At 44.7% G+C, this 26,887-nt stretch overlaps 1 protein-coding gene across 3 annotated transcripts in view; it reads left to right on the forward strand.

Moving 5' to 3' along the window:
- Nucleotides 1–26,887, forward strand: part of RAB3GAP2 (RAB3 GTPase activating non-catalytic protein subunit 2) — a 695,385-nt gene that overhangs the window by 115,851 nt on the left and 552,647 nt on the right. For all 3 annotated transcript variants that reach the window (XM_069233869.1, XM_069233867.1, XM_069233868.1), the window contains one exon: nucleotides 23,227–23,347. In XM_069233869.1, the coding sequence (XP_069089970.1) occupies nucleotides 23,227–23,347 (121 nt within the window). The remainder of the gene's footprint in view (nucleotides 1–23,226; nucleotides 23,348–26,887) is intronic.

Here is a 26,887-nt window from a genome sequence, read left to right on the forward strand (position 1 = left end):
TTATTTTGAATTCATTAATCGTAAATCTGCACTAGTGCAAGGACATATCCCATAGGTGCACTTTTGTGACTTCCTTTAAGAATTGGGCCTCTAATTAGGCCTGCATTTCTGTCTCTCTCTCTGTCTACTGGCTTGATTCACTATGAGTGACAGCATTGTGCTCTTTCGCAAGGAGCATATCAGCACACAAAGTAGTTTTGTTCATGCCAGGAACTACTGTGACAATGTGTGCTTTCTGAGACCAAAAAATATTTTTCCTTTGCCAATGTTTGTTACAATAGTGAGGGCCGGGCAGCTCCCACAACAATAAAGTTTTACAAAAACCATGTCAAAACAAGTCGCACGCATTGACAAAACCAAAAGGCTGACGACCAATGTCGAATCTACTGACTTTGACAATGGTTGTTTATTTTCATGTTTCCCATAACCTTCTTGAAACTTGTTTCACTAATTTTTCCATTATGAATATATATTTAGGTCGAGCCTAGGCAGCGCACAAGTGCTGTCTCTCAGCATGTTGTAATCTGCATCTGTGGGCTTTAAACACGCCCATCCCATACCCATCACTTTCATTCGTCCTTGGCCTGTCTTTCAAAATTCCCTTTATTTCGTAAGTAAATGCTTCACGTTTGTACCTCCTTGAGGCTGCTTTATTACCGCTTTGCTGACTCACCCTGTTACATGGATGATTGAACGATCGGCCATATGGCTTAGCGTGGCCCACTTTTTTTTCTTTTGCCCTGCCGCTTCGTGCTGCGTGGCCATACATTGTTTCTTTCTCTTCCTTGTTTTGGGCATGCCATTGTTTCTTTGTGGTGTCTGAGTGCATGAGAACAAGGAGTTTCATATAGCACAAACTCAGTTGGAAAATCGCTTTACATGACTAAGCATATAGCGCAAACTCGATCAGAATAGTACTGTGTGAAGTTATTTTCAAAAACCTGAATGCACAGCGGAAAACTTTTTCCAACACGGGCGCTGCTCTTCATTTTTGAGCACGGCACCCAAAAGTCATTGGGGATGTATTTAATTCAACATTGCAGGGTGCAGTACCTTATGCGGCCAAAAGAGGTCCCAAGGAATACCTGGGGACAACCTGTGTTACTGCACCCCTTCCATGCTTTGTACACATTGCAACAGTAAATGTTGCATGCTTTTTGCAGCCAGCATATTAAACGTATAAATACTTTAACGTAACCATGTTGTTCCTGCTTACATTTCACATGCTTTACTTAATCTTTCACTCTCTGAGTGTTTGCTTTTCCCCGAAAGCTGTTACTTTTTTTTTTCCACAACCTGCATATTACTCTTGTCTCCCCTCCATCATAACCTATTTCTCATTTAATGGTTCTCCAGCGCCACAAGGTAATACTAATTGCAATAACACTATACAAATATCATCACTCCACTGCATAAAAAAAGTAAAACAAAATGCCATTTTCAATGCCATGACCTCTAACTTTGACAAATGTGAGACCTAATGGATTGCAAATGCTTGTTTAAAAATACTAGCATTCATCAACACATTTTACTAAATGATGCTTCAAAGAAATGGTACCTAAAATTGCGCAGTTTTTTTTCTCATGGCATTTTTTGAATGAAGGTTTTGATTTTGAAATCAAAGAATCCTCAGTATTCCTTTCAAGCTTCTGGCGATATTTGCATTCAGTCAGAGAAAATTGTTGGAGCATTATACATTGCCTCTTGTTGTTCAACTTTGTAAACCAGTACACATAGTGCTGCCTGAGCTTACATTTCCTTATAGTGCACTCACCCTAATAATAAACGCTTTGCGTTAATGAAAAATAAATACAAGTTCGAACAGCATTAACATAGGGACACAGCTGTTACCTTTACTGTAGACAATGGCCTTCGCTGATGCATAATGTGGTATGGTAAACTTGCAGCATAAGGGGTTGTGAGGCTGGGGGTTGGACCTACTTGTCCCAAGGACAAAATAAATGTGAAAACGTGTTGTCCTTGACCCAAACAGTATCTGGGCATCGGCCTATAGGAATTCCACACCCCTGAACCTATTTCTTGATTTCAAACGCAATTGATATTTTTTGTTCTTTGGGGAGTAAAGATAGAGGCAAAAGGTCTAAAAGCTTCATTAAGACCTTCTGGGTTGTAAAAAAAAAAAAAACATGAATCTTGAATTAAACCCCCTTATTAGGAAGCAATTGAAATCTCAACCGAGTGTGAGGCAGAGGGAAATGAATCGCCTTAGGTGTATAAAATAAAATTAAAATAAAAAACAAGACTGAAGGTGGTAGAATGTGGAAGGGAGGATGATAGGAAATGGATTAGCTTGAAGGAAGCTGCTGTTTCCTGTAATTCACATAAATATTGGATTTTGATAGCTGAATACTGCAATTCCAGGATTATCGCTGAGGCAATCCCAATATCTGAAGACGAGTGGGCTCAGTATATTTTGCAGTTATATGCCCGTAATGTAAGTACTGGTGGCCAGTTTGTGCTTAGTGTTGCAGTTGATTTGGTGGAACTATATGGCCCGCCATCTGGTAAGGAGATTGAGGGATTTATTAAGGGTGCTAGGACTTAAAGGGCTATGGGCCCTGATGAGCTTCCGATATCCGTGATTAAGCATGGCACTTCTTTATGGGCTGCTTTTTTATGTCCACTGTTTCAGTATTGTTACCTGTCTGGTGACATTCCCTCATCTTGGAATGGAAGTATCATTGTACCCTTACTCAAAAAAGGACAGAAGAGCTCCCCTGCCAGTTATAGACACATCGCCCTCCTAAGCGCATCTGGTGAATTATTTGCCAAAAGTATATTACTTTTCCAGGAGTGGGCGTTTGGTAACAATCTTATTCCTGCAGAGCAGGTCTGTTTTCATAAGAATAGAGGTACTCTCTATCACATCAGCGCCTTTCAAACTCTAATTGAAAGTACCTTTTGGATAGGGGCATGCCAGTGTACTCTGCTTTTATTGATTTCTCCACTCAATAGGGTTGACTGAGGGGCGCTGTGGAGGAAATTATCTATATAAGGAATAATTGCTTTGCATTCTTCTACATGAACACAGGTCCTGGTGGGAGGGAACCAAAGCATGTCAAGTAGAGCGGAGGCGCACCGTGGTTTAAAGCAGGGGTGTCTGCTTGCCCCTCTACTTTTTTTTATTTATATTTACCATCTGCCTGGGACAATTTGATAAGATGAAGGGGGATTTGCTAAAGTTAGGCCAAATTAATTTGCTAAAGTTAGGCCAAAGAAATTAAAATGACATGATTTTACTGGACTTAACCCCAATAGCCCCCCAAGATGACTCTGTGCATTGGAGAAATATGCTGAAGAGTATTCTTTAAAAATAAATATATCAGAGAGTGAAGTTATGATTTTTAGAACGTTGGCTTATAGAATTAGGCAGAAAATTACTTGATTTTTGTGGGAAAGTTAAGTTGGAAGTTGTGTGGTTTTATTCTAACCTTGATAGAATTTTCTTGAGTAACTGCCTAAATTAAGAGCACATAAATCATTGAAAAATTAAGGCACTATTTCGGGCCTCTGCTATCCATAGGTTGTATAAGAGCTGTGGGCAAAGGAATTTTGCTCATGTACCCTTAGTTTATAAGGTGAAAATACCGTCTACACTGTGTTATGCCTTTGAAATGGTGGAGGAGCAGCACTGGTCCTTTATTGAGAAAGTGGAAGGAAGTATATGGTGCTAAATTTGTTATTTGAACTCTATGGCTTCTCCATTGGCCCTTCGACTTGAATTTTGGTTACCTTTTACAACAGTGCTCGCTATGGTAGCTGTCCTGAGGTGGGGGAATTGTTTGTTGGGTAGTGAAATTAGTTCCATCCAAGCTGCGCTGAAACTTGAAATTTTCAGTAGTTTTAAGGGAAGAAGTGAACTTTATTCTAATTATTTAAAAGCCCTGGAAATGTTTAAAATTCCTTTTTGCGTGGATTTCTCTCTTCCAAAATTCTTTATTAAAAAAAAATGATTACTAAAATCTGTGCACAATTTGAGCAGGAAGACGGATATCTTGCATTGTTCGCAGTACGTAAGGAATGAGCTTGTAATAGAAAGTAGTATCTGTAAAAAAAACAAAAAACAACTCTATCTTTTATGGAATTTGCCACATGGAGTAAAGAGTATTATTTTGCTATTGAAATTAAATTTGCTCCCATTACGGGTTATTACAGGAACACGGGAAGGCATACCAAAGGAAGAAAGGTTATGTGATCTTTGTCTATCTCATGTTCAACATTCAAATTATGTACTTTTTGTTTGTCCAGTCCTTCATTCTGCACATCATCATTTTCTGAAACTGATTTTTCTGAAATATAATGTAACCTCTGAAGTTGTGGTTCATTATTGTTTGTTCACCCCACCAACTGAAATTATTTGGTCAAAGATTTTTACATTTTTAACATGTTTCTTAAATGTGTTCTAACTTTGTATGTATATGAGTATTCATTTTGGTGATTTTTTTTGGTACCTTATTTGCATTTCAGATGACATCATTCATTGATATGACAATGTAACCTTTATGACCAATTATATGTAATGTGTTACTTTCGGTTGCTCAACAAACACTATGGCACTATTGCACTTTATTTTGAGTGGGCAGAATAGCTTGTTTCGTGCTTGCAGCTTTGTGCACGACCGCAATGCTCACTTGCACTTTCCAATCTTGTGTAGTTTAATATTGAGTGTATTGTTCATTGTATTGTGTTTGAGCATTAAATGTAATTGAATAGCATGTTTTTGCGCATTTGCACTACCTAATCTTTTGCATTTACAATGGAGTATTGTATTTAGCACTGATATTGCATATTTAAGTTTAATAAGGCTTTGTATATGTTGTGTTGAAGACATGGATGAAGTGGTGTATTTTTTTTTGTGTGGATCTCCGAATTCCATATCATAATAATAATAAAAATGTAAAAAATTGCACAGTCATTAGACGTTCTTTTATTTTGTCTGTCTTCAACCCAACAAGACCTCACTGTTGCAAAAAGTAAATGTTACGTTTTTGGTCCTTTCGGCCTTCCTACATTTAACGGATCAGCCATCCTTCTTCAAGTCACTTGTTGTGCCAAGTATTCTGAAGGGTGTGATCCACATGTTCCTGCCAACAACCTTTTTGATGTAGCAGTGGGACCTTCATTTGGTTCCCACTTATCTAATGTGCACTCCATTTGAACCTACGCATAGTTGCTTTTTAGATCTTTGACCATCTAGGCAGTGCTCCTTATTGCAGTAACCTCTGCCAGGCAAGTGAGTGAACTGGAGGCTTTGTATGTCCTACAACCACAGACTTCATTTTTCTCAGACAAGCTGGTCCTTAAGCATTCCTATCAAAGGTATCAATGCCCTTCTATATAGGCAATCCATCACCTTGCCCATTTTTTATGCTCCATCCCACCCTTCGAAGAAAGAGGAACATCTTCACCAATTTGACCCCAAGAGGACCCTTAGCTTTTACGTTGATCAGAGCAGAGATCGCCAATAGGACAACCAGCTTTTTGTCGGTTTCTTAGGAGCAAAAAAAGGACAAAGTGTTGCAGAAGGAGTAAAGGGTGCTACCACTACTATGTCTCGGTACAGCAGTAATGGACATTTGCCAGGCTGCTACACGGTCATCCCTTCACACATTTACCAAACTTTATTACATTGACAGCTAGATCCGGCGGGACAGGCTCTTCTCCCAATCTGCCTGCAGGATTTTGAGTTTTGAGCCATTCCACAGACCCAGCACCTGAGAAGGTAACTTTGGTACCACTTCACGAGGTGAGAATCTGCAGTTAGAACTCTTTATCAGAAGATCAAGTTACTTACTTTTCATAATGCTTTTTCTGGTGGAGACTCTATCTAACTGCAGATTCCTCACACCGTTCTGTGGAATGAACTCTAATAGTCCATTTATAAGATTCCAGTCTAGAAATTCATCACACTGCCTTATTCTAAGTTCTGTGGTGCCACGTCTATCAGTGCGGACTGAGATCAGAAAGAAACTGACGTCAGCACAAAGGTGGCTCATGTATGAGTCCTTATGTCACATCCGGGGTGGGGCAGGACTGATCTGAAGCGGAGCCACACAATGGCACCTACTGAGGTGCGAGGGAATGTCTACAAAGGTTTCTGAATCCATTCTGACGCTTGGGGAAATTCACAAGGTGAGGAGTCTGCAGTTAGATACTGACTACCAGAAAAGGCCTTACTGAAGGTAAGAAATGTGTTCTTTACGGCAATAGTCCAACTTTTAGTTCCATTGATCCCCAGTCCTCTGGCTTGCCTGGTGAAGGATAGAGCCAGGTTTCTTGGACTGTTTCCTGCCTGCACTTATCTGCTGGTACTAAATGGCAGCTGCATTGCAGACGCACTGTGGATGTGGTCAGTGGGTGCACCTAAGGCAAGCCCTTCTGCACCTGTCTGCATTCAACAGCTCCGCACATCCCGCCAGACTGCCTCTCTGAGTCCAGTACAAATTACAATAAATAGCTGATTCTGGTACTGATTCTGGGACTCTACATACAGCCATTCCATCTCCATCTCCATCTCCATCTCCATCTTAAGTGATTCTCTTTGCGTGGGCTTCTACATACAGTATTGATGGAAATCTTTGAAAATGAAGCCTTTTACCTCCCAGCTCCTCATATTAATCAACGCTTTTCCAAGCTAAGAGCTATAACCCCCTTGCAGCTGTTATTTGGTTAATCTATGTTCTAATCATTAATGTGCCTTTGAAGCTACTACTTCTAACTGAGGCCTAGTTCACTGCTGTGTGTGACCCCTTTATTGAAGACCTAGATCAAGAGAGCTATAAATTAATTGGATGTAACCATCCTAATAGGATAGGTGGCAGGTGGACTCATTTCAATTCAATTAAATTCTTGGTGCCTTTTCTGCACACTGGAGATTAAAAAAACTACAAGATAGGCTGAATCCTAATTTAAAGATCCTTCCCCAAACACTATTGGGCTTCTTACCCTTCTTAGAAGAATTGATTATCCTTGGTCAGTCAGTTTCCTAGAGGTATTAGGTCTATGAAATTGTAATATCTCTTCAGAAATAAGTGATGATTCCTCTGAAACAAATCACCTGAACTTATGTTTACGTTGGGCCTCACTGAGATAATGACTGCACTGACCCATAAAGCGGGCCATACAGTTGACCTTGTTTTTACTTCTTCCAGTAGGATCTCTTACCTTTCTTCTAAGGATCTGGTTTGATCAGACCATCATTTTTTAACTTATTTTTATTACCAGTGCAATATTACACATCACGACAGTGCAGTACATTTGTTGGTATCGCAAATAACAAACATATCACAGTCCAGTGCAGCCGTGTATCAGAACAAAACAATTTGAAGAAGTAACCACATTTGAGGGCTGAGGATCCAGTACGGTGGCCTCATCAGGTCTGACACACAACCCCTAATCCCTAGGCAACAGTTGACGAACAGTGAGTGTGACCACGTCTGCATTTTCTTTCTGATTAACCTAATGGGAAACACAAGGAATCTAACAACCTTAACAAAAAATAGATTGACCTCAGCAACATCATATATCCATTATGGACTCCCCTCAAGAGGAGAAGGAAAGCCACGGAGCAAGGAAAGAGCAGGGGTTGGGCGGAATCGCCATCTCCAGAGAAGTGGGTGGTGGTGCAAAAAAAAAAAAAAAGGGGCTAACCCGCGGGTGTCCATCATGCAAGCCTCCATTGGCCATACACGTGTGTGAACACATGATCTAAAGATCCGGAGACCATTCCAATGCATCTACCATGGGCACCTTCTAATCCTCAGGTACGTGCTTGGGAGCTTAGCAGACTGCAGCCCCTCTGCTTCCAAACACTGCAACATATCACCCCATATTTCCAAGTCAGTCTCCACATTCTCATCTGTGTGCAGTAGTCGTATCCTCCTCTCCTGTGCAACTCCCCCCTCTTGCAGGCCCGCCAGCCACTGGCCCAGCCCTGAGTGGCTGTTCTGCGTCCAGTGGATGGCGAGCCAACCCTTCACCAGCACTAACCCCAACAAAACAAACCTATGTTTCATCAGAGTCTCTAGTTTTTTTGCCGGTAACAGTCCCAACTGGCAGTATTTGATTGAGTTCTCCAACGGGACCCGTGTGATCCCCTGCAACTCCTGTAGCACCCCATCCTAATACATCAACAATTTATTGCAGGACCGAGTCGTGTAGGAATGTTTCCGGTTCCACTTCAATAGGGCTGGCGGCAGACCAAACCACATTAAATCTATGTAGTTGGAGTTAAATAGGTATGGAGTAAATAATAAAATTGGGTGAGCTTAAAGCGGGCGTTGCTGGCAACCTCTTGGGCTTGCGCAAAGGCCGGTCCCTATTCGCCATCCGTGAGAGGTTCCGGCAGATCATCTAGCCACCTTCTGTAGTTTTCCGTCATATCCGTCATATCAATCCTATGGTCAGCCTTCAGGGCCTTACAAATGCAGGAGATCAGGCCCCTAGAGCAACACAGGTCCAGCAGCAGTCGCCACACCTGCGACTCTTCCGGTTCCGCAGGTAAGCCAGTCCAAACCTCACGCGCCATACGGGACACCTTCACATATTGTAGAAACTGGCTTGGGAGCAAGCAGAAGAACTCCAGTGGCTCCTCCAAGGTGAGTAAGGTGCCATTTTCGAGTATAAGCAGTGGTACACCCCCATCATACCACTGCATTAGGTCCATCACGGATTCGATCAGTTGAAAGCTTGGCAACCATTGAAAGGGCAACAGTCTGGCATACGGGGCTCTGACTGCCTGTTGCTAGACCTCTGCGATCTATCGGACTATAAATGGGCAGTGATTCTGGACTCGCACCCCGCATCAGACAGCCTGGCACCTCACACCTCCAGAGGTCTTGCAGACCCAGGCCCTGGCCCGCTTTAACACCTCCAACTTCTACTCCTCTTCCTGAGTCACAACAGAGACACCAGGAGACTGTTCAGCTTAGTGAAGGTAGTTCTCAGCATACAACAGAGGGAGCTTTACGTGACATAGACGCAGCGCAGCAGCAAGACCATCTGGTTCAGGACCACTCTACCCATCTCTACTCTGACGGAGAGAGGCAGGCAATTCCAGAAACCAATCGAGTCCTCCAGACGCTCGAGAACCCTACCCATGGTAAGGCTGTAATTGGCGTCCGCAGTATGGGGCACCTGTATGCCCAGGTTACAGAAGTGATTGTTCTCCCACTGAAGCCCCGTCACGGGAGGAGAGCAGGGCAATCTAGTCCCACCAGTCTGGCCATAGGGAAGAGCACTGACTTCTGGCAGCTGACTTGTAAACCCAAGACCTCATCAAATGCAGTCATAATCTCCAACATCGCATTCAACTAATGCTCTGGGTGAAGGATGTCAAGAAATACATCATTCGAGTATAGGGAGACGATGTGGTTGCGTTCCCCAACCACAGTGCGCCACTAAGCCATGTTGCGGCATAACAGAAGCACCAAGGGCTCCATTGCCAAGGCAAAAAAGAGCGACTGCAGAGGACATCGCCTCTTCGTGCCTTGCTCAGTAGGCAAACACTCAGAATCCATATTCCCATTTCGAACCTGCTCCACAGATCTGATAGAGACTTCTAACTACAGATTCCTTACCTTTGAATTCTTCCCATGTGTCAGACAGGATCCAGAAGATTTTAGCAGTATCCCTGTGCACCATTAGGTGGTATTGATCGGCTCCATATCCATTGGTGTGGTCTGAGACGGATATGATGCTGCGGATCCTATATAGGTGCCACCCAGGTGTGATGCTGTTGGTTCCTTTCTTTCCACGCAAGAAGAGAGCTACCCCTCAGTCAACTTTTGACTGTTTTTTTTTTTTTTTTGTGAAGTATTTTTGGAGTTTCACTCCTGGTGCATTGTGGGATGTATCCAGGAAGATAGGATTCAAGCCCTGTGGGTCCTGTCATTGGGCGATCCCCATGATATAAGCCACACTTAGTGTGTCTTTGGTGTCTGGAGCGCGACCACTACCTGAAGTTGTGCTCCAAGTGCTGGACCATGCATCCGAAGGCTTTGAGGGAGCAGTCCCTGAAGCTGATGGCGGCCCGTTGTTTGACTAAGTGCAAGTCGAGAAGAAGGTCCCGGGATCGATCGTGGAGTCGTCTCACTCCAAGTTCTCAGGACGATCGGGTAAGTTGAGGCAGAAGAAAAAATCCAAGAAGTCAAAGCACTCTTCAACTTCTCCTCGTCCATCCGCAGAGGAGATGAGGGAATATCAACGCTCTGGACCTTGTTCTGCGGAACCTGCGCCTGGGCCCACGCTGCACCGCCTCAAGTTTTCAGGAGCCAGAGGGACCCCTGCCCAACGCTGTGAGTTGCCATGTGCCTCATGTTTGGGCAGCCTGACCCTTCTGGAGTGCCTTTCGTCCCAGTGGAGTCAAAGGGGGCCCCTTTAAGTTTAATGGCAGTTGTTTCGTCTTCGGCTCAGAAGGGCTCCCAGGGATCCAGTCCTGGATCCAAATCAGTGCCGGTCGTACCACCTCGACCTTCATTGACGCCGGTCCTGATGCTTCCAGCACTGTCTTTCATATTGTCATTGCTGACTACAACACAGAGCCAAATGGGCATTGCATGATGTAGACTCTGGCACCTGCAGGAACCTTGCCTCTTCGTTCAGATCCTAAACCCTTTTCCTATCGGCTAGGCTTCGGGGATAAATGGGGAGGGGGTCAGTGAACCCTTTAGAATAACAGCCCCATGAAAAAATGGACTGGCATGAAGACTTGGGTGAGGCCAGCATGATTTCCCCTCCTACCGTGGCTACAGAGAAGGGACATTCTTATACTACCTTGGTGAGGAGGGCAGCCAAGGTCCTGTACTTTCAACTAACCTTGTGGCCATCAAGACTAATCTCTTAACAGAGGTGCTGCTACTGGGAGCTTCCTCCTCAGAACTCCTCCCCCCATTCAATAATGTTTTCACTGACGTCCTACTGGGTACCTGGTGCAAACCCAACGCAGGGGCTCCTGTGAACAGGAAGATTGCCTGCTGCCGTTGCCCCGCACCTAGGGACCCAAGTGTCTTGATGCAACACCCCACTCCTGAGAGCTTGGTGGTCGAAGTCTCTACCTCCCACGGTGCTTTCCCTTCCACTCCCCCATATAGGGAATCCAAAAATAAGGACTCACTTGGAAAGAAGATGTTTTCTTACGCCTGCTTTGCATTGTGGTCCGTGAACACTGCATGTCTTTTGGGCCATTATTCCTACACGCTGTGGGATATGGTTGTGCAGGTGCTGCCACACATCCCAGAGAAGGCCCGGGCTATACTCTCTCAGGCAGTTGTCGATGGGAGAGACTCTGCAAAGTTCACAATTTATTGCGGACTGGTCAAGACCGACTCACTAGGGAGAGTGGTTTCTTCGACAGTGGCCCTGAAACACCACCACTGACTGAGGATGTCTGACTTTTCAGGGGATGTCCAAGCTTCTTCGATGGGCCTGCCCTTTGATGGCAACCATCTCTTTGGAGACAAAGCATACTCTGTGCTTTAGCGCTTCAAGGATTCTCTGACTACGTTCAGGTCCTTGGCTCTCGTGGTGGCTCCTTGCCTCACCCCCATCCACCCTCCCCACCCCCAGTCGTCCTTTCGCCCCTTTCCTGGCTATGGAAGGAGTCTCCAACCAGTCCCATTCCTGGTCAACCACCTTGCTTTGCTTGCAGCACAGCCTCTGCGTGGCTGAGGGTGCGGAGCCCACCGACCTCCTGGGTCAGGTGACAAGCGGTCTGTTCAGTCCGTCGACCCACTTCCCTAAACTGTCCTATCTGGCTCACCTCCACCTTGGGCCAGTTGGTGGCAGGATTCGCCATCATCCGCTCGACTGGCAATCCATTACATCAGAGAGGTGGGTTCCGCAGAGAGTCCTAAGGGGTTACTCCCTCCCCTTCGAGACTACCACTCAATCCATGCCACCATTCTGTGATCGGATGACAGAGGATCATTTGTCCCTTCTCCATGAAGAAGTTATGAATCTCTCGACCAAGGGAGACCTAGAGAGGGTTCCTGTGCCAGAAGCATGCTGCAGTTGCTGTTCTCGCTAATTTCTGGTTCCCAAAAAGGACAAGGGTGTTTGCCCTATCCTAGACCTTCGGTCTCTCAGTCTCTTCCTCAAAAAGGATAAGTTCAAGAAGCTCAGGTTCTATCTGCCCTGGACCCAGGAGACTGGATGGTAGCGTTCGACTTGCAGGATGATTACTTTGATATCCCCATCCTGCTTGCCCCAGACCTTACCTACGGTTCAATGTAGGCCACGAGCAATTTCAGTTCACTGTGCTCCCCTTTGGCCATACCAGTGCCCCTTGGGCATTCACGAAGGTGTGATGGCGATGGTTGCAGCTCCTCGGCAGAGATCAGGTGTTTTGGTCTATCCCTATCCCAACAACTGCCTGTTGAAGGCAAGCTCACCCCAGGCTGTCATTTCCCACCTCCAGGCGGACGTCCTGCATTCGATGGGGTTCACTATAAACGTGCCAAATCACACCTGACTCCCTCTCAGACACTCCCTTTCATTGGAGCTGTTCTGGTCATAGTGCAATTTCGTACCTATCCTCCTGAGTGTTGAGTCCAAGCTTTTCATGCTATGATTTGGATGTTTCAGTCTCTGTTCTGGATTTTGATGAGAATGACTCTGAGGCTGCTCAGCCTCATGGCCTCCTGAATCCTGCTGGTGACACGTTAGATGGCACATGCGGGCTCTGCAGAGGGACCTCGAGTTCTGGTGGGCCCAGCATCAGGGGAATCTCTCCAACAAGGTTTAGATCTTGGAGGGAACTGCAAAAGATCTGCAGTGGTGGTTAACGATCCACGATTGGGTCAGAGGCAGATTCTCTCTCCCTTTCACAACCATATCTAACAGTAGTGACATATGCTTCACTCCTGGCTTCACTCTTTTCTGCCAAAAGGGGTTACACCCTTTCATTTAGGTCAATCCATCACCTTGCCTACTTTTTACGCACCCCACATCCTTCTAAGAAAGAGGAGGGACTCCACTGCATGGACCCAAAAAGAGTGTTTGCTTCCTACCTTGATCGTACAAAAGAGGTCTGGTTGGGTGACCATCTCTTTGAAGGGCATATGGGTGCGAAGAAAGGTCAGGCAGTGCAGAAGCGGACCATCTCCCAATAGGTTGTACTCTGCAATAAGAACTGCTGTGCACAGGCCAAAAGCCACCCTCTGAGGGTTTGTGCACTTGTTCTACCCGAGTTAAAGATGCGACCACTATGTTGGCACGTGGAGTTCCAGTCTTTGACATCTGTCAGGCAACAACGTGGGGATCTCTACACATGTTTACCAAACACTACAACCTGGACAGTCAGGTCCAAAGAAATGGGCATTTTGCCCGTTTGGTTCTACAGGACTGTCTAGTGTAAATCTCCGTGGCTGGTGTTGCTTGGGTATCTATTCTAAGGTAAGGAATCTGTAGTTAGAAGTCTCTGTCAGATGGACAAGTTACTTTCCTTCGGTAGCGTCTTATCTGGTAAAGACTATATCTAGCTTCATATTCCTTACCCACGCACCCATCCTTCCCTTTCTGCAAACTGATTTCTAGGGGTAGGGTCTCCCCTTTCAGAGTCTTAGTTTTGAGGCTCCATAGTCCGTGTTCTTCGCGGCTATGCGTTTCTGGGGTGAAAAGTCATGACAAGAAAAAGACATCCGCTTTCCTGGGTAGCGCTCCTATAGGAGCCTCAAGGTCATATCTGACACGAACGCCACCGATTACAGAAGCGGAGCCTATCGACGCCACCTAACGGCGTGCAAGGATATTGCTCACAAAAATCTTATGGATCCAGTCTGATGCCTGGGGAGAATTCAAAGGTAAGGAATCTGCAGTTAGATATAGTCTTTACCAGATAAGGCACTACCGAAGGTAAGTAACTTACTCATTGGGCATAGAGTAACTCTATCCACAAGAGGAACACTCAACTCAGTCCTATCCTCCGAAGCACTTTCCAAAGATAGTCCCAGATGAGCGTATCAAAGGCTTTTTCAGTATCTAAAGCCATTATTGTGGCCCTCAGTTCCGTGCCTTCCACTAAATGTAGCATGTGGGATAGCCTCTGCAGGTTAATCTGCGTCCCTCTAAATGGCATAAAACCACAGTGGTCTTCATGTACCAAATGGGTTACCACCCAACCCAAGCACATCACCAGAATGTTTACCAGGACCTGAGCCTCAACACCCAGGAAAGACAGGGGTCAATAGGAACTGGAGTCCATTGGGTCTTTACCAGGCTTTGGGCGCCTGACAATCTGTGCCTCCCGCATAGAGCATAGTAGCAAACCATTATGTCTGAGTACTTGAAGAGTCTGCAATAGGCCTGGTATCAAGTGACCAACAACCGTCCGATCATAACAGGAGCGCATCTGGGACCAGAGCCCTATATGCTGGTTGAAATGGGGCTCCTGCTTGGCTAGGGTGGGCACCTCAGCCAGGCAGGGACCATGACTCTAGTCAAGACAAGAGAGCTACCCACCCAAGATAACACCTGCTTACCCTCTTGGTAGCTTGGCGTGAGCAGTCAGGCTTATCCCAGAGGCAATGTGTAAAGCGTTTGCACAACACATACAACACACGTGGCACAATAAATACACCACAAAGGAGACTCCACAACAAGTTATATACAAATATACTGTATTGCACAAAACAGCATTAGATCCAGAATGACATGTATCAGTAATACTCCGCCAAACAAGCAATTGTCAGATTATCACTTAGGTTACCATTCTGCAAAAGCCAGCAGTTGTCAGATCAGCATTACTACGAAAAAAAATGCACCGTTCACACCACACATTATCATGGAAATATTTCTGTATGGTAGGTCATCATTATAGCCAGTATAAATTCACATGTTATGGAAACATTCCTATATGGCATATGCCAATAGGCAAACAAGTGGAAACTTCTGCCACTGGATAACAGACGCATCCTGAAAATGTACAGACCTCCCAAACAGGGCAAGCACGACAAATCACAAGACCAGCTCAGGAAGCATAGGGGAATACAACATACACCTGAGAGCATAAACATTGTAATGAACGTGTTGTCCCCCAGAATTGCCACCTCCACCTTTCCCTGGAGGGTCAGAGCGTGTCTGCGCTTCCTTTAAACATTATGAGGTTGACAGGGACTCATCCGTCCCGATCCTACTCTCCTATTAGGGAAAGTGTGATCATCAGGGATGCACGTGTCCCACTCTAGGAGCTCCCACGCTCCGATTGTAGAACCTGAAGCAATGCTTGAGTGGTACTGGCAGGACCGGGGACCTCCATCGAAGGTCGCCACCCCAGCGTGCTTCTGGCAGCAGTAAGTCTGTGTCACCACAGGCCCCTCCCTTGAGGTGAGGGAGAAGAGAGAAGGGCACACAGGTCAACAAGGAACTCTCCCTGGGCCTATTGCGAGGGAAGAGACCGCCAGACAGTCCTCTGCCTACCTTTGGGCAGCTGCTTACTCTGGCAGCATCTTCTCTAGCTGCGTTCTATTCCTGGCTGGCTTGGTAACTGGCAGCAGGGTCAGATGTACCCCCTTGGGCCGTGGCAATGATTTGCGGACAGGAGGTGTCTGTTTATGCCCTACGAGAGTGTACCTTGTCCGCACTGGAGGAGAGGTTACTGGCGGACTCCTCTTGGCATCTCTTCTTTCTGGGAAGTGAGGGGGCCTCGCAACCATGGTATCCATGGGTCACTTCTGCACCCAAGGCCGATGGCCACAGCAGCAATCTTTATGAGTGGTAAATAAAAAGAATTACAGAGCTCTTCCCGCACAGCTGCCAAATAAATCACTCTCCACGCGCTAAGACTGTAAAGCTGTCAGGGAGCTGGGCTTCACAGAGACACTGCGGGACACAAAGGCAGATAGCAGTAGGCGGGGAGATCACCACCCTACAGGCAAGTAGGGGGCGACCTCTACAAACAGCCCAGCACTGCCAGTCCAGTCCCAGTTTAGGGGGGGAAGTTGGTCAGTTGGGCAAAAAGCAGAAAAGCACTCCTGACGAGTCCTTCGTGCCACCCAGCAGTCACCCGGCAGCAGGGCAGCAACCAGCAGAGTAGTCTAGATGAGACCGTTGTGCAGTCCAGAGGTCCTCTGGCAGAGGTTTGGTCCCGTTCCCAAAAGTGCTTTCTTGTCAGAGGCAGAGCCCTTTCTGCTTATACCCAGAAAATGCCTTTGTTCAGGGGGGAACTTCAAAGGAGTCCTTTCAAGTGGAGCACAACACCCTCTCAACCCAGCCCTGTCTCCAGACATCAGTAGTGGGTAATCAGTCCATTGTGTGAGGGCAGGACACAGCCTATTCACATGAAAGGTGTGAACAACACTCTCTCCTCCCTAGCCCAGGAAGACTGTCAGTATGCAGATACCTCTTCTGTCACATCCAGCCCCTCATCTGTGATGGCTGTCTGGAAAGTATATGCACCAAGTGGAGCTGTCACTCCTCAGACCTGGATTGGAGTAAGCCTAAAAAAAAACACTAGAGATATAAGCACAGTGAAATGCCCACCTACACCAAAAGCAGGATTTCTCTCTACCATTCCAAACATACTAAACATACCCACGCTATTCCTCATAGATCTGAAGATACCACTGAGGCTTATGTCAGGTCATTTTCAATGAAATCCTATGAGAGGAGCAGCACTCATTAGTGAGAAGCTAAATAGGCTGTTTGTCACTACTAGACATGTAGTAGAAAAAGACATATGTCCTACCTTTTACATACACAGCACCCTGCCTATAGGGCTAGCTAGGGCCTACCTAATGGGTGACTTGGGTGTAACAAAAAGGGAGGTTAGGCCTTGGCAAGTAGTTTGACTTGCCAAGTCAGTGTGGCAGTAAACTGTGCAAAGCAGGGCCTGCAAAGGCAGGCCTGAGACACGTTTGAAAGGCTACTTCTATGGGTGGGGCAATCTGCGCTGCAGGCCCACTAGTAGCTTTTAATTTACAGGCCCCGGGTATACATTACACCACTATACAAGGCACTTAGAGGTAAATTAAATAAGCCAAACAGGTGTAAAGCAAATATACCAAGCTCTAGGGAAGAGAGCACACGTACTTTAGCACTGATCAGTAGTGATAAAGTGCTGAGAGTCCTAGAGCCAACGAAAAGAGGTCAGAAAAATAGGAGGGGATGGCCCTGCAAAAAAGAGCCAGGTCCTGCATACGTGCCATAGCACAGAGCTCGTCCTGTAATTCTTCCACCTTTCTTGAGGCCTTGCCTCTGTGAAACGGGAGGCGACCAGATCGTCCAAGAATAGCCCAGCCGATGCCAGGCGATTCTGTAGTCCGGCGCTATAAACATTCGTCAGATGATCCCTCAAGAGCATACTAACCTCTGTGCCGTCCTGACTCCCCAGTGACAGTATTAGTGTGAGTGCTCTCTTTTTAACAACCGCGCCAGTATCCTTCCCGACTTATCTCCTTCTCGATGCAACCTCTGCTGATAATCACGCCGGGTCAAATAGGCTAGCCTGTGCCATGTTTCCCTGATCCACCACTGCCTCACCAGCAAGGACTCCCACCTCTCCCCAGCCAGAGGTACATTCTACTGAAGGTCCGCAGGGCCCCCTTTGCTGCAGTCAGATCCAACTCAAGGCAACATCTCGTGCCACAAATAGGGGCCTTGCATTCCCTATTCATCACTAACTTCAGGGTGACCCATTCCAACCCCCTTTGCGTGGTTGACAACCAGTTAGTCTCAAACATGTCTGTAATTACATCACAGATATTCTCCTAAACTATTGTCATTCAGCGCTTCTAGCTGAAGACATCAGTGGGGGACCCGTGGCCTGGCTCCGCACACACCCCAGTCCAGCAAGAACGGTGCGTGGTCCGAAAGCAATCTGCCCAATATTTGGACCTGCTGTATGGGTCAGACCATCATTTAATAAAATTCAACAAGAACTTAACTGCTGCAAGACCTCAAAGTTACTTAGTTGAAACGTGATGGGGAAAAAGTAGTCCTCCAGTATTCCCTCAAACTTTTGCTGCTAATGAAGAATCTAAACCCATGAATAACTCAGATGTAACTGCTATGCTATACAGTTTTACCAAAACCTTGGATACAATTGTGCTGATTGAAACCAAAACCATAAAAACGAAATTCTTATCTAATCCTTGGTTTAAGGATAAACCTTGGATACAATTGTGCTGATTGAAACCAAAACCATAAAAACGAAATTCTTATCTAATCCTTGGTTTAAGGATAAACTAACGAAACTGTCCTTGAAAAGGCTGAAGCAAAATGTATAATCCTCATGGACAAACTGATCCTCCCCGATAGATGCTCCTCCATAACCACTTCGTTAGGAAAGCAAAAATATAATTTTTATTCCATTAAAATCCTGTGTGCTAGAACCAACTCTCGAGAACTATTAAAAATCATCCACTCCCTATTTAATCCCATAGAAGGTAGCTTTAATCCTATTCCTACGCAAAATAGCTACATATTTCCACGATAGAGTACAATTAAGGAAGGACTCAACCAGGCATGAAGCTACTGCGACATTCTTGTCAGATGAAATTATTATTCTAAGCCTTTCTCCTGTTTCAGAGGTAGGCTTCCTTAAACTTATTAACACCAGTAAACCATCTAGTTCTCCTCTAGACATTTGCCCAGCCTCTCAACTTAAAATCCATGGAACTCTCTCTCTGTGAATCACTGAATCATAAAGCTTTCCTATTGGATGCAGGGTCCCTGATACTTTACAAACACTATAGTGTTACAAATTTTAAAAAATTGACCCTTCATGATCTTGGCAATTGTAGACCTATATCTTTATTACCTTATATCACTTACTACTAGTAAAGACAGTTACTAAACAGATACAGGAACGTGTGAAGCAACACAGTCTTCTTCCATCTTCATCCTACTTATGCAGTGTTCCGTCCAGGCTATGGTACCAAACCAGTCATTGTCTCAGTAATTGGCAATCTTTGCGAGCTGGCAGAAAGAGGTGGTTCAGGAATAGTAACACTTCCAGAACTATCGGCTGCATTCAAATGACTGACGAAAAAATCCTGCTTAAATGGTTTGAATTTAACCAGCTAAGCATAAAAACATTGAATTAACTAGAATGCTTTTTACTCCTCAGAATCCAACAAATACATTTAAATGGGCTCCTTCTCATCTACTCCCACCCCACTGCTGTGGGCTGTCCCACAGGGCTCTTCCTAGTCCCTGATGCTTTTTGCTGTGTATGTTGAGGCTCTTGGTAAATTCCTTAGCAAGTTTCATGCAACAGAGTATATGCCGATTAATCCCAAATGATCAAATTGAACAATGAAGCGTACAGTCCCAATCTACGATTGCCCTGCATCGTGACTGCAATCCTGATTGGAGGATTCAAAACTATAACTGAAACTAAATCCTTCCAAATCAGTGATCTTGCCTATTGCTCCCAAGCTTATTTTCTGGAACAACTCCCTTTGGCCAGGTTAACTTGGTGTTTGTCCAAATCCAGTCTCTTCACGCTTTCATTTGGGCTTCATTATGGACTGTGGGCTTAATTTTGACTGCCAAATAAGTAAGGTACTCAAACCTGTTTGTATCAACTTGAGAGTATTGTGAACCATTTTCCTCTATCTTTGTTTCTCTCAAAAAGTAGTGGTAGTTAATGCATTTGTACACTCCTCTGTAGAATGTATCAATGCTGCTTATGCTAACCTCCCTTCTAAATCGATTGACCATCTCCAGAAGATTCAAAACCTCTTAATAAGGTCAACCTTCAATCTCAAAAAGTTTGGCTCAGTCTCCAGTCATCTCCATCAGCTTCTGTAGTTAACAGTGAGAAAGAGAATAATTTTTTTAATTTACTGCATAATGTAAAAAATCTGCAATAGCGTTGACACCAAATTTCTATAGAAAAAAAGGTAAATTATATGCTACTTTCTGGAATCTCAGAACCTCAAACAGAGCTTCTTTCGAAGTTTTTTTATTTCAATTACAATAAATGGGGCAAGAGAGCTCTCAGGATACACAGTGCCACCTTTCGAAACTTGATTCTCCTTGAGATTTGAGCTCAAATCTCATTTATGAAGTTCAGAAAGTATTTGAAAATCTGGATCTTCCCCCGATTAATTATGTAATGCCTAATCCCTCTTTGTGCAGTGTCTGGTTTCTGCTTCTTAGCACCAAGAAACTTCTGTGGAGTTGTAGCTCTGATTCGCAAAATCTTCTCCCAGAAGTGGACATCACCACTGTCCACAACATGCTAGTCAAAGGTGCTTCAAAAATGCAGAAACTGCATTTTTCATCATCATGAACACATTGTAACTGAGGACATCACTAAGATATCTTCTGTCTCATGTTCTAGGGCTTCTTTATATTGCAGAGGAGACGTTTCTCGCACATTGAAGGCGGACACTCTTCTTGCCTGCTGAAAAAATGCAAACCACTTCAGCAGGATCTAGAGTTAGTAAAATCTATATTCAGTTACAGGGCTTTTGGTCAGAAGAAGGTATGCCTCTGCCTTAGAAACCACTGCACCACAATGTAGAGAAAGCAAAAGGATTGGCACCACTGGAAGGAAGATGCGTGTCATGGCATCTGCTGCACTGAAAAATGCCAGTGCTGTGGCTCTCTTCAGGAGATAACGCAGGCAGATCCTGGATGATATGAAGTCCTCCAAAGTGATGGATAAGTTGGAATCTAGTATTACGGGAACCCTCATGGGGATGGGAAAGTAATTTCTCCACTATTTCTGGGTAAAAATGCAACCCACTTTGTCTTCTCATGTAATGCAGAGGTTTGCCAAGTGATCCGTTGACTTGTCTGGGATGGCTCTAAGTCAGGAGATTAGTATCCTACCAAATCCAGCGGTAAGCAATGTTTGGATCAGCGGTTATGTGGGAGGCTCAATATGAGTTATGGCCCATAGGGAGCCAGTCGCTACAGTAAGGCACTGATGATTAGGAAATTGGCCCACCAGTAAATCAAACTGCTCAGCTAGGGAGTCAGATGAGATCAAGGCATTATCCTGGAATAAATCACCCACACAAACAATCCCAGACGTTTCCCATACCTCAGCAGCTCCTTCTATAACAATCCTCCTGAAATTAAAGATGCTTTTGGAAGGGATCCCTGGTGTGTTATGGCGGGGCAGTTGGCGAAACATTCTGTGCCCTTTGGTAGCTATCATGGGCAATGTGTAACAGCTTATTGGACTGCCTTGGCAAGAGAGATTTGGATAAGAATATTTCCTGAATTACATTTACTGTGCCCCACCTGCCAGTGTCCCCCTCCTCAAGAAAATGATGAGCAGCGAGCCAGCTTGTGGTCCTCTGCAGCTGTGCCATGTGGTCAGAGTGCTCAAAATCAGAAGCACCTAGTCACCCTTGATCCGTGAGAAGCTTCAGGTTGGCTAAAACAACCATTTGTCTTCCATTATTCCACATTAAGGGCCTGATTCTAACTTTGGAGGACGGTGTTAAACCGTCCCAAAAGTGGCGGATATACCACCTACCGTATTACGAGTTCCATAGGATATAATGGACTCGTAATACGGTAGGTGGTATATCCGCCACTTTTGGGACGGTTTAACACCGTCCTCCAAAGTTAGAATCAGGCCCTAAATCTGTTGTCATGCCATTGAAGGTCCAGAACAAGCTCCTGGACAAAGAATTGGGAGATTGGAGAAGTAATAGAGTAACCTTGGCAAATTACCATCTTGGTGAGAGCTCCACAGCCCGGAACCATCAAGAGGGAGAGACCTGATTTGGGCCACGAGTGAGGACACGGCCCTCCTCATGTTATAATCAAGTAATTCTTTCCTGGTGTCGTACACTTCGATATCTACATAAAGTCGAGGACTCCCATATTACCAGTTGCTTATCTACAACTATGTGATGTGCAGGGCATTTAGGGTTTGAGGGAACAAGTAGGATTTCTATCAGTTGACCACAATACCTTTTTGAAATCACCTAGTAGCTGCGCCACAGTCAACCCTCCCCCGCAAATATCTTTAAAATGGATCAAGACGTCATTGGCGTATAAGGACACACAAGGGTTTCATTATGTAAGTGAATGCCCCTGTCACGACCCACATGCCAGCAGTGGAAGGGCAGTGGCTCTATCGCTAACATAAATAATAAGGGTGCGAGTGGGCAACACTGCTGCGTGCCCTGCTTAACAGAGTAGGCACTAGCGGTGAGCACCTCCATTTTGGATTGACTGCTAATCGCTTCTGTTTGGTAGTGTGGGGCCGCTCGTGTTAAGTGATTGAAATCAGGGTAATGGGGAAGAGAGCTGCAGCAATCCAATGTAAATAACCGGCAAGCCAGTCAGCTGCCCTTAATATTCTCAAGACGCCCTAATTCATCAAACACTGTGAAGCTATCTTTTCCAACAAACTAGGCCCTCTTAAAGGAATCAGGAAACACCCACACCAACTCCTTAAGAAGGTGAGAGATCAAAACATGTAGATATCAAGAGGAACCAGGGAATTGGACCTAAAGAGAGGTATAAAGGACTCTTCTAGGGGCTTCATCTTATTTAGCTAAACCTTATCCATACTTTGGTGTTGAGCTGTGGGGCAATAAATAACTGTGAATTAATCTTTGGTGTGACGGACATTCCGGAATACACCTGTATATTAATAGCCCTGTGTTTAACTATGGGATCCCTGTGTTTAGCTATTTGAGTCCCTTTTCATTTATGCACAGACATTTACTTTTACTCACCGTGGAGACTCACCATGTTTTACTGAAAACACATCCAAGCACAACCTGTGTTAAACATGCTAAATGATGTAATTTATCTGAAATGTGCTCGGACCTATTTTAGGAAAAAGTGATAAGCGTGGTGATATGACCAGGTAAATGTAGAGCGTGAAATGTATTTTTGGGTAGAGTAGAATCAGGTGTATTGTACCTTATGAAATAGAGAAACTCAGCAGGAGAGGTACTTCTTTTTGTATACGCAGCAGCATATATTCAGCAGCAGCAGATATTAATTTCTGTGAGACGAGATCAGCATGTAATGCAATTTCTGCAGTTCAGTCAAGAGGCTAGCTAAATATAATTATTTTCCACCAATAAACGTCTGGGTTGTTCATGTGATACTGTTTGTGCATTTCTTTGTTCCATGTTCCTTTCTTGTGCTTAATAATGTACAGTGTGTCTTTTATTTAATGGCTTTTATTTGAAAAATGTAATACTGCTGAAAGTTACTGTTAATTTGTAATTATTGAAAATATGTTATATAAGAACTGCATCTGTATTTGTGTCCTCTAAATAGGAAGAAGAACCAGCATCAAAGGCTGCTGCCAATTCCTGGCTTCAGGATTGTGTTGTATCACTTTCACCAACTAATGATCTTATGGTAATCGCACTAGAGCAGAAAGCGGTGTTTTTAGTGCGTAAGTATTACTTGTTAAATTTTGTACCAGGTTATGTCCAGTGGTTACAGTATACTCTGGTATCCATCTCCTAAAGCTACTTTTTCTCATAGCTAATTGCAAATAATTAACTTCCCTCTCTGAATGATACATTGTGTATTTACTCCCTAGCACTGTCGGTGAACTGCATTTCAGGGGCCATCTGCTTTGCAGTTAATAACTTAAAAAAATACTACTTACACCACAGTTTGTGACTACATAAGTAGGGACTAGTATGAATCTACCCCACTGAGTAAAATAATTTAGAAACAGTTGCAGGTTTAATGTTGGTGTTAATTCTTTGTTAAGACCTATATTGTAGTAACGATGGTTGCCCATATAAATCCACACAGCCTCCATGACTCTTAGCCAATGATAACTTTCTGAATTCAAAACTTAGCAAATCTGTGGGTGAGCAATTCATGACTTTATTGTTTGAGGTAGGAGATAGAAGTTTGGCTGATGCGTGAAACAACAAGCATACAACTTACCAACTGTTTTCTTATATTCCTGTTGTTCGATGGCATGTGTAGCTGCAGATACACATGCTTATGTATAGCTCTTCCGACATCTAGTGTTGGGCTCAAAATGTTACAGGTTGCTTTTCTTCGAAGAAATCTTTTCAGAGTCACGGGATCAAGTGACTCCTCCTCTCGGTTACAGTGCACATGGATATCGACTCCATTGTTAGATTGTTTTCTTTCCAATGTCGGTTTCGGACTTGGTTCCTCTCACTCCAGAATTTGGAATCATAAAACCTTAGAAAACATATTTAATCGCTAGTATTGTTTCGATAGCGTTTTCCATCTAGCCTTGAACCGATAGTACCGTCCGAATCTAGATTTCGCCCTTCTGGGCGCGTGTGCCCGACTCTGGCCTGTTCAGGCCTAACGCGTGGAAGCCTGATGGATCGACATTTCAATTCTGCCCTCGGTGCCACTCAGTTTCCCTATACAGACCAACATCTGGTTTGTAATTTGTGCCTTTCTCCGGACCACCGTGAAGAGAGCTGAGAGCCCTGTCGGTCGTTTCGATCAAAGAAGACCTTGAGAGATCAGAGAGCCCGAAGATTAGAAATGGCATTGAAAAGTATAGAGCATCTTAACGTCATGGAAGAACAGGCGCAGACAGCAGTCTCCATCTGAGATACCGACTCCGTGCAGGAATCGGAAGAAGAGAGGCCTATCACTGCTGGCCAGCACATGAGTACATCTGCCCCTGCGCCCACATATAAAAAAGTACAGAAGGCCTTGGGTACACCACTGCCGGAAGGCAATGGTTCGGCCCGAAAAAAGACTGTTGTTGACCAACCTTCGGGTTCGGCGCCGAAAAAGGCCACTCCTCCATCCACTCCGGAGTCGAGTAAGTCGTTTAAAAGTTCCGCCTCGGACTCCAATATGCGTCCTCACTCTTCGGAGTCGAAGATTCGAAGCCCTGCTTCAGAGCCGAAACAGCCGACTACATTCGGGCCCAAAAAAGATTTAGACTTCGGAACCTAAAATACTTTTACACAGAGGAACAAGGACTTTCGAGCCGACTTAAACAAACCTCAAAGCCGATGCAAGAATATTACAGGCCTTCTGATGGAGGACATTGAGATTCGACCTGTATTGGAGGTTATGGATGAAAGACAATCCAGGATCCATATACAAAAAGAGATTGGCAGAATTATTACTGCACCTCCTTTGAAAACTAAAAGAAAGCTTGCTTTTCAAGAGGAATTAGACTCTGTTCAACCACTAGCAAAAGTCCAAAAGCAGAAACCAGCACCTGTCCACACTTCTCCTCGTTCTCCCCAGCTTTCTTTTCCACCTCCACATAATAGTCAACCACCATTGCCTTCTCCAACACACTCACAATACTCTCATGGAGATACAGTGGATCCTTGGGATCTATATGACCCGGGTCCTATTCCAGATAATGACCCTGACCTATTCCCCTCCAAGCCTTCTCCACCAGAGGACACTACTGCCTCCACTCAGGTCGTTTATAGGGCAGCTGCTTATCATGGTGTGCTTATGCATACTGAGCTCTTAAAGGAGGATTTCTTGTTCAACACTGTCTTCCACTCACTCTAGATACCAGTGCCTTCCCATGTTGCCTGGAATGGTGAAACATGCGGACCAAATTTTTTGCGAGCCAGTCAAAGCTAGAGTAATTACTCCTAGAATTGACAAAAAATACAAACGTGCTCCTACAGACCCAGACTACATCACACACACCAAGTTCCTCCAGACTCAGTAGTGGTGAGCGCGGCTAGGAAAAGAGGTAACAGCCAATCCACAGGGGATGATCCTCCACCTGATAAAGAGAGTAGGAAGTTTGATGCTGCTGGCAAGAGAGTAGCCACGCAAGCAGCCAACCAATGGCAAATTGCGAATTCGCAAGCACTTCTTACCAGATATGATAGAGCCCATTGGGATGAGATGCAAGACATCATACAGCACCTCCCAAAAGAGCATTAAAAGAGAGCTCAACAGTTTGTAGAAGAGGGACAGGCCATAAGTAACAACCAGATAAGGTCTGCCCTCTATGCTGCTGACACAGCCACAAGGAGTGTAAATATTATCATTACAGTAAGAAGGCATGCATGGTTACGCTCTTCTGGTTTTAAACCAGAAATTCAACAGGCAGTACTTAACGTGCCTTTTGATTAAAAAAAAAAAATACTTATTTGGGCTTGAGGTTGATACGACCATAGAAAAGCTGAGGAAAGACTCATATACTGCCAAAACAATGGTAGCATCATACACGACAACGTATAGAGGCTCCTTTCGCAGGTCACAGTTTAGGGGAGGATTCAAACCACAATCCTCTGAGGCTTCTACCTCCCAGGCAAAGCAGGGACAACAGCAGCAACAATATCAAAGAGGTGGGTTTAGATGGTCCTACAGAGGACAATATTTTAGAAACAGAGGCAAGTTTCAAGCCTCAAAACAAGCCACTACACCATCAAAACAGTGACTTCTTTCCTACCCCTCCACCACACACCTCTCTTGTGGGAGAAAGACTACAGCAATTCCACTCTCATTGGCAAAATATCACCACAGACAATTGGGTTTTATCAGTTATCCGCAATGGCTATTGCCTAGAATTAATCTCCACCCCCTGAACATTCCACCACGTTACCCCAAATTGTCCCCAGAACACAACGTTCTGTTGCAACCAGGAGGTACAATCTCTACTACTAAAACAAGCAATAGAATTGTTCCCACTTTCTCAGCAAGGAACAAGAGTATACTCACTATACTTCCTCATTCCCCAAAAAGATGGCACTTTAAGGCCTATTCTAGACCCCAGGCCTCTCAATCTATACTTCCTATCAGAACATTTTCACATGGTAACTCTGCAGGTTGTCATTCCACTACTACAGAAACAAGATTACATTACTGCTTAAGACCTCAAAGATGAGTATTTCCATATACCCATCCATCCAGCTCACAGAAAATACCTCTGGTTCGTCATAGCAAGAAAACATTATCAGTTCAAAGTCTTAACATTCGGCATAACAACCGATCCAAG

Source organism: Pleurodeles waltl, chromosome 5, assembly GCF_031143425.1.
Source record: "Pleurodeles waltl isolate 20211129_DDA chromosome 5, aPleWal1.hap1.20221129, whole genome shotgun sequence".
In the NCBI taxonomy this organism is placed as follows: Eukaryota; Metazoa; Chordata; class Amphibia; order Caudata; family Salamandridae; genus Pleurodeles; species Pleurodeles waltl.